Source organism: Amblyomma mixtum, chromosome 9 (genome assembly GCF_055824585.1).
Source record: "Amblyomma mixtum isolate Tamu chromosome 9, ASM5582458v1, whole genome shotgun sequence".
NCBI lineage: Eukaryota > Metazoa > Arthropoda > Arachnida > Ixodida > Ixodidae > Amblyomma > Amblyomma mixtum.
In genome coordinates this window covers 82,875,631-82,884,398 of record NC_143020.1, presented here as the reverse complement: position 1 = coordinate 82,884,398, position 8,768 = coordinate 82,875,631, and the positions used below count along the sequence as shown (strand labels likewise).

The window sequence follows — 8,768 nt, the reverse complement described above, 5'->3', positions numbered from 1 at the left end:
CTCAGTTCTTGCTATTAAAGTAAGGGAGCAGTCTTTACACAATGACGACTCACTGACGCGTGCATACAAAGCAACGGTGGGTGTTCGGTACGCCCGTTGGGGAGTGAACGACAAACGAGGAGACAACAGCATCTCTTTTATGCCATTCGCGAAGGCGCTGGCGCGCGGTGGAGAGGGGGGGGCGAAGTGCCCTCTGGCTTAGGTTGTCTTCCCAACATAGGCTTTATTATGGTGCGCCTCAGTCTCGAAGTATCCGTTGCATTTTAAACTCAAGAATGTTGAAAAATTCGTGAGGCGGATAAGCCAGTGTCGTCGTCGTCAGTGTAAGGCTGCTGCGGCTCCAGCGCGTCGGTCGTGTCTGAAAAATCCCAGGAGCACCAGTGGCAAAGGCCTTGCGCAGCTGCTCCGCCGACGCCTAAGAAGAGGAGCCGCGCTGCAGGGCTCAGACGCAGACCCCCTTGGCCTGTACACTTTTAACAAAGACTCTACGTAATTAACCAGTGGAGTGAGTTTAGCGCTGCCGGACCACTTTATGACGAAAATATTATTTTTATTTCGGCATAGCTAAAAAACGCGCATTGACGTAAATTGTGTCACGGTGGACATCGATGAATTCATGGAAATGAAGGCGGCAAGAAAGCGGCAACTAACTTTCAAACAGGGGCTATTTCCTGCATTGAGATATTTTATAGAAACACTCTGAGGAGTCTTTTGTGGCTTCCTGAATTAAGATGGACGGCACAAAGAAAATTCTTCTGCACATGTCATCCAGTGAGCTAGCGAGCAGATATGAAATGAAATCTTTATTTGCCATCAAATACAGATGGAGGGATTGTATAAAGAAACTTTCCTTGGACAGCTTGACAGGTCAATCCCCCATTTCGGCAGAGTGGCAGCATCGCATAAGCAAAGATATTCTTGATACCCAAACATATACATACATATTTAATATGATGCAGATATAGTACTCATAGTAAACGAAAGCAACAAAAAACAACAGCGGAACTCGCTGCTACAAATGCAAAAGAAAACAACAGAAGGGCTAGACAGCATTGCATAGAAACCAAATAAATCTGCCGGAGGTCCTTGTAGGTTGCCGTGAAGAGGCCAAAACGGAACGAATTATAATAATTCAAAAGCGTTGGTATTGTGTACTTAAGGTACTGTTTTCCGTAATTTGAACGTGACATAGGTACTGACCAATCCTCGAAGTGCCTTGTAATGTAACTTGGAGTTTTTTCCTGTAATTAGGATAGGTTACATATATTGTTGATATTCCTGTGGATTTCCTGTTTATATACATGATTTAAGCGATATCTATCGAGATTGTGAGCTGGAATTACACCACAGTTGTTGAAGAAAGTTGATGTGGAAACAGTATAAGAAGTATTATATGTGTGTCGCAGATACTTTTTCTGTAACAGGTGGACGTGTTCTATATTAGTGGATGTTGTGTTTCCCCATACTAATTGACAATAGTTCAAGTGTGATTGAAAGAGTGAATGATAAAGCAAACGTTTGATGCATGTGGGAAGGATATATCTTAAACGACCTATTACACCAGGTATTTAACTTTAGTTTAGGACATGCTTGACGTGATTATCCCAGGACATGTTTGCGGAAAAGGTGACACCCGGATATTTGAAATTCTCGACTAAATTGATGCATCGTGGGTTTATCATAACATCGTGATGCGGACGTATGTGCTTGTTTTTCGGCCTGAATATAATCGCTTTTGTTTTGTTTAATTTATCTTCATTGAATTTACTCTCGACCATTCCTCTAAGCATTTCATTGCACTGTTATATGCTTCAACAAGAAGATTAATATCATTGCCAGCAAAAAAAATACTACTGTCATCTGCATAGAAAATAAATTTTGCTTTAGGGTTAATGGTGACGATACGATTCAGATAGAGATTAAAAAGTAAAGGTCCTAAGATACTTCCCTGCGGCAGTCCAAAATGCAGTTTTAGCCTTCGATGTAAAGGTACCTACAGGGTCTGTTCTGAAAGTAGTAGGACTGGTTCTTTCCTAGGCGAACGGGCGGACGAGAGGCGGTCTGCGCGTGCAGGATCGTTGAAGGGGGATATTGGGAATGCTGGGGAAAATCGGCAGTCGACTCTCGTCCGCTGAAGAGAGGAGGTCGCTTGTACTGTGAACCCCTGTCGAAACGTCTCGTCATGCAGAAACGTCGAGCGTTTACTGGATCAGCGATACGCGATCAAATTTTGAGTAAATCTTGGTAAAACGGCAAAGAGACTCACAACATGATTAAGGAGGCCTACGGTGACGCTTCCATGGGTAGATCAGGTGTTTTTGAGTGGCAGAAAGGTAAGGAAAGAGTGGAGGAATACGACCGCTTCAGACGCCCTTCGACCAGCAAGACCAACGAAAATGTGTAGCGAGGGAAACCTTTATTTAACAGTGATCGTAGAATGAGTATCAGAATGATTGCTGATGACTTGAGCATTCCTCGAAACTAAGTTTTTGGGATCGTGACAGAAAACTTATCCATGAGGAAAGCGTGCGCGAAGTTGGTGCCGGGAGTGTTGTCAGAGGAGGAAAAGGCCAACCGGTAGGATCTTCATCATCTGATTGAGGACCTCGATTTTTTGTCCAGCAGAAGGCGGCAACGCTGCCTCAGACCCCCTGCAGCTTCGACTTGGCCCCGCCAGACTTTTTTCTATTCCCGAGAATAAAATCGACGCTCGAGGGGAAACATCACGGATCGGTAGAGGGGGTTCAACAGGCCGTGACGAGGGAGCTAAACAGCATTCCGGTCCAGGCGTTCCTGGAGGCGCACGATAACTGTAAAACTCATTGGCAGCAACGTGTAGGTGCGGAAGGATGCTACCTTGAAAAATTGTAATCGTTTGTACAATTCTCTTGAATAAATTTTGTTTAAAAAAATGTGTCCTACTACTTTCAGAACAGACCATGTATTTAGAGAACTTGAGCTCTATTGGATAGGTAGGATTTCATAAGAGCTAGTGCGTGTCCTCGTATGCCATACTTAATTTTTCCAGTAAAATGTTATGGTTAACTAAATCGAAAGCTTTAGAAAAGTCCACGAAAATGCCAACAACTATTGCTTTGTTTTCAAACGCCTTTAGTATATATTCTTGCAAGTATAATCTGCGCAATGTACTTGCATTACAGACAAATAATTCACCGTGATATTTGCATAGATTTGTGAAAGAATCACTGTAATATTGTAATTTGAAGACTATATACAATCCGGGTCTCCGTACGCTACACCACCCATCAGTAGTGCGGGGGCTCCTCGGGGTCCTTGTTGGCCTGCCTGCGGCGCAGGCTGCCCTGGCCCTGCTGATCCGTGCCGGATAAGGGGGGCTCATTAGGCGAGTCCTTCTGGTCTGAGCCCCCTACTTCCGCTTCCGGGTCCGCATGACCGCTCATCCGGTGCCTTCGCAGGTACTCAGAGTGCCTGGCAGCGAATAACTTGCGCGGTGGGCCGGTGGCATCGGGCAGCAGTGAAGAATGGCGCGCGGGTTCTGGCGTTGCCTGCACTACCTGTACAAAACGGTTGCGCAAGAACAGAATTTTTAAAGCGTAGGAATAAGGTGCCTCCAGCATGCAGTGGGCACAAAGTGTGACAACCACCCTTTTGCCCCTGCGTTGTTTTTTCTGGCGCAGAAGCACTCAAAGAACTGAAACATTATTTTTCTTTCCGCACAGCAGTGCGCTGTGATTCAGAACAGGAATCAACTTGAGTACAGATTTGAAACTACGGTTAAACTGCTATGCACAGTACATTGTAAGCTCAATTGCAGAACAAGAACCTCCCGATACTTCATGGGTTTCATGGAACCAAATAAGTAATGTTTGGTTGATAATCTCTAAACCCAGTTTCATAACATGAACTGAAGTGGAACATTCTCAAAAACACCAAGATCAAGTCGAAGATGACAATCATGGGGTTGTTTGTTAATCTGCACGTCGCGAAGCCACAATACCTCGATGCGAGTGGCCGAGTCGATGGGACTGCCGCTGTGTTCCTCCCCGGTGGTGCTGGTAGGCGACGAAGCCCGATCGGAGTCGCTCGGTGGGGAGATCAGCTCCATGACGTTGCGGGGGAGCGGCTGGATTCCCGTGAAGTACGGGGACCTTGGGGACACCGGGAGCTCTGGTCTGGGCGGCGGTGCCTGTGCTGCCGGACGCCGAAGCACCTTTTCAGTCCTGTGTGTGTCAGAGAAGGGGTGGTTATGAAAGAGGATGAAAAAAATGGTGTCTTCTTGGTATCTCTAACCGGCATTGCAGAAGCTCGGCATGTGTAGGACCCCCGAATACGCGACATAGACACAGTGCGTTGGACGGAGCTTAGATTTCATAGACGATGGAGGCGAAATTCTAGAGGTCCGTGTACTGTGTGATGTCAGTGCACTTTAAAGAACCTCAGGTGGTCGAAATTTCCGGAGCCCTTCACTACGGCGTCCCACATAGCCTGAGTTGCTTTGGGACGTTAAACCCCCGTAAACCATAAACACCTGTAAGGCCACTCTAAAGCAGGCTTTTATAAGGAACCTATAGGGCTCCCATAAGGGGCATATAAGGGGTCTAAGACCGACTGAAAACTTTATATCACCAGCATGCAACCTAAAAAGCACGTCTAGACCTTGTGGACTTCTCTAATAAGAGTTCCCCGGTAGTAGCCACATTCCTAGCTGAAATCTTCTACGTGATGGATGTGGTTGCGCAAGATCTTTCCGCACCTGTTAGCAACACTCCCCTCCCAAGGGCCGGCTTTCTGATATCTGCCTGCACCCAATGGGGAAGTCCTTAAGGGAACTATACTTCCTGTGCATCATTGTAAGGCACCACTGAAAGCCTCCTGCCGGCGGCGGCTGAAAACGGGAACAGAGCGCTTTCACTGGCTTCCTCAGTGCCGCGCATGTGATTTGCTGTTTGTGCAGGTCTGTGCTGACTATTGTAGTCACAACGTCCAGAAACGACTTAAGTTCGGTAGTGGGCATGCGTCCAATATCTCAATACTGTGGGCAGACCTATTCGGCGTGCGAGCAATGTGCTTGACGCTGGCTAAGACCACAAAGCCCATCTACGACGCAGAGCTGAACTTGAGTAATCCCTTTTTTCTTTCTTTGAAGTTCGTGCCTTGTTAATGCGTTGTGTTTGAAGAAATATTTGAAATATCATGAAGGTGCAATTTGCTTTCCTGGTCGGCGCATGGTGCCTACCTCGCGTGCCTAATCAAGCGGGCACCGATAAAAGCTCCCGCGAAAAGCGCTTAGATGGCAGGCTTATAAAAAGTGAACGCGATGATTAAACATGAACAGTGATTTTCACCGCTGATGCCGAATTAGACAACGTAGTGGACGCTGTTGAAGTAAAGGGGAGCATTGTTTGTTCGCATGCTGTTGCTTTCCTCACATGCCCGTAAAATGTGCTCTTCAAGACGAACTAAACTTGAACTAAACTAGATTGTAGTTTACCATAAACAGTCAGTTTCGTATAAAGGGACAAGAGCGCGCTTCGGTAGCCCCGACAACGTTTCGCGTCATCGATGACAGGCGGCGATATCGTCGCAATGCTGAGGGCACTAGACACCTAGAAGACACCTGTAAAGTCACCTGTGAGGAGCTGCACCTGAAAGTTTTGGAAGCGCCATGGAGGAAGGATAGGCTAGGAGTGGGCTTGGTTGTACGAACTGCATGATAAAGTGTGGCGGAAGTCTTTAGAAAGGACTACTTGCATTATTTGGCTCATCGCGCAGGGTCGCCGTTGCTGTCACCCGCCTGAGAGGTGCCCGCGGCCCGGACGCAACGCGATATCGTCTGCTCGCCTTGGTCCTCGCGGTGCAACCGGCGCATGCTCAAGCGCACTGAGGCGACGAGTCAACTGGCATGGCGGAGCCCTAACATCCGGCTTCAAAAATTGTGACATAACTGCCTCTCCCAAATTCTTTCGATCCTGCACGTGGATAAACATTAGGGGACGCATGACGAAGGTGGCGATGATTAGGTTTTAATGGCGAGATGGCAGTTTAGCCAAACAACTCCGTGTCTAATGTGCGTGATCTCCTAACACATATGGCACGAAAGAAAAGTATGATTTCAAACGTTACCAAGCGGAGGGGGTGCCGTTATAGTCAGCACTTTTCCGCCTCAGGAACACGCTAAAAGCCGGGAGTGCTTCATACCCGCTAAAAGAGTACGACGTGTTTGTCCTCTCGCGGACCGAGCGTTGCACAGACGCCAGAATGGAGGCGACAACGTCGCATTGTGTGTCTTCCATGACGTCCAGCAACAAGGCCGAAACTTCCTCGTCGGAAGGCGGGGTCACGGGGCCTGAGCCTTCCTTGGCGACGTCAGCCGACGACGCTGTGTTGGACGAGTCGGACGGCGGCTCCGGCGACACGGTCGCATCGGAGCTGCTCGCGTCGTCACCGCCCGCTTGAGGAGTGCCGCGGGCTTGCGGAACCGCAAGCTCGGACGACGGCGGTGCTCTGGCGTCCTGGGCATGCTCGGCTCCTGTTTGTGACAAACGATTGCCCTCATCTGAAATCTGTAAAGGGTCATCGACTGGAAGGTAGTGAGGGGAGGAGGGGGCTAAAGGGGCCAAAAACATACGAAAACAAAACCCGCAATACAGCGGATGGGCCTAGAAATTAATGCAGGTCTTAGGATTTTCAAACGTTTTTACCGTTTTGAAACTGAGATGAAGCACATGAAAGGGCTTCAGCTGTATCATGCTTTGATAACAGATAATAGATGGTTGTCAGTTTTCTGTTGTCATTACGATGAATGCATAAATATGAACTGTATCTGAAGTAAAACTCAGTTGAAGTTCCGCGCTCCTTCCCATCTGTTTCCTTTCGTCGTCCCTTGTTGTTCGCGCGGCTGCAATAGGCATACAAATATCATGCTATCTCAGTGTCCTAAAAAGGATGTGCCTTTAGCGAAAAACTTCGTCTGTAGCATCGCACGCAAAGAAGTTAACAGGCACTAATAGTTATCCCCTACACAAGCGATTGCTATCGCTAAACTGCCGTAATGGTGTAAATTGAAGAGTTTAATGCACTGGGGGAATTTATTTCCCCGCGTATGTATAACGAGCTTCCCCCGAATGAAAAAAAAAGTTCATAAAAGTTGGCTCACACAGTGAACCAGATCGCGATTTGCTTTTGTGAATTATGGGTCTCGGGACCATACGTTAATGGTCCAGCCTGGTTCTCGAGCATCGATTTATAATTCAGGAGAAAGAACAAGCCTGGTACCTTCGCAGGAGATTCTCAAACTCTCTGGAAAAGATCGAATTTGTGAAACAGCTTTCGGCAGCATTTCGAATCGCTCCTCACAGTCGAAGACAGATGACACAATCCCCTAGCAGGAACTGGTCTCGAATTCACCTGAACCGGCGTGTCCGTCCTCTCGAGGACGGGAAAGCGTCAACGTTGAAGGCTCGAACTGCTGTTCTCGAATAACTTTCTCCTCTTTTGTTGCGAGCAGCAGAAGAGGTGGAGTGGGTGTGCTTCGCATAAAAAGCAGATGTGAAAATATGGTAGCTGGGCTGTGCAATATTGGCGGTAGAGAGGCCACATGGTAGCCCTGATTTCACATTCTGTAGCTGAACGCGTATAAAAAAAGATCGTGCAGTGCGCTTTGGGAACACGGACGCAACTATAACGCCTCGAGGAAAGGTAACTCTAGAGAGAGAGTAGGGTTGAAACGACAGACTAAGAAGGGTATGCTGGTGGGGTGAAGGCGCAGTTATGTGGTCCAGCCTAGAACTGAGTACGGCGGGCGTCGTGAGGTAAAAAACGAAGACGCAGCATGCTAGAACGCTACAGACTTTGCACACTGAGTGATTCTTTGAGAAATGAGAGAGAGAGAGAGAGAGAGAAAGAGAGAGAGAGTCCTTATACCTGGGAATGGTGAAGGCTGGCCCGTGCTTGGAAACGAAGGACCTAGGTTGACGTGGTCCTGCGAGCGACGAGGCTTGAACGCCTCCCCTTTGACCCGCACCAGGGGCGGAGGTGTCTTGGGCGGCGGGGAGACTTCTTCGGTCCTCTCGCTGGACGCGAAGTACTCGGCCTTGAGCGCCTGCAGCTCACGCGTCGGTGTCGACATCTCCGACGCGCGGAAGGGAACGGGCTTCGGCGACAGCGTGGTTTGTAGAAGTCTCTGCATGAACCCTGGGCTGGCGATCCGCTCCCGGATGGCAGGCGCTCTGCCGGAGTCATCGCCCAGTTCTGACCAGGCCCGTAGCTGGGCGAATGGCTGCAGACCGCGCGGTTAGGACTTTATTTCAATTCAACCTTAGAAATTTCAAATGCATCATTGAATAAGAGGCCTCTTTCAGAACACGCGCCCCTCATAGCCTGAGTCGGTTTGGGACGTTAAACCTCCTTAAACTATAAACCGTAAACCATAAACCATAAACCATAAACCATAAACCATAAACCATAAACCATGAACCTTCTTTAAGAACACTGTGTACTGCTCGTTTCGTTGTGCTTGTTTGCGACCTGCTGAGATTCAATAGGTGCAGCAATGACGAATAGGCAGAGGTCTTTTCCTGGCTCGCGCGGGAGACGACCGCAGCGAAATTCTTCGCAGGATAAAAAAAATCCACCCGTAGACCGTATTGCATAACAAGGTGTAGGGTGCATCCTAATCCATGGGACCAGCGACGACAACACAACCCCTCACCAAAATAGGATTTGGCCACCTTAGCGTTGAACTTGGCCACCGTCTCAGATATAACACTTCAGTTAACCCCCGGCCT

The 8,768-nt window shown here is 48.2% G+C and overlaps 1 protein-coding gene across 1 annotated transcript; it reads right to left on the bottom strand.

Moving 5' to 3' along the window:
- Positions 1–3,149: 3,149 nt before the first annotated feature.
- On the bottom strand, positions 3,150–6,311 carry LOC149329885 (uncharacterized). Its single transcript, XM_089559882.1, has 3 exons — positions 6,181–6,311; positions 3,980–4,202; positions 3,150–3,536 (listed from the first exon to the last, which is right to left on the bottom strand). Exons 1-3 carry the CDS (start codon positions 6,273–6,275, stop codon positions 3,267–3,269), a joined length of 588 nt encoding a protein of 195 aa, XP_089416008.1. The 5' UTR covers positions 6,276–6,311; the 3' UTR covers positions 3,150–3,266.
- Between the last annotated feature and the right edge of the window lie 2,457 nt (positions 6,312–8,768).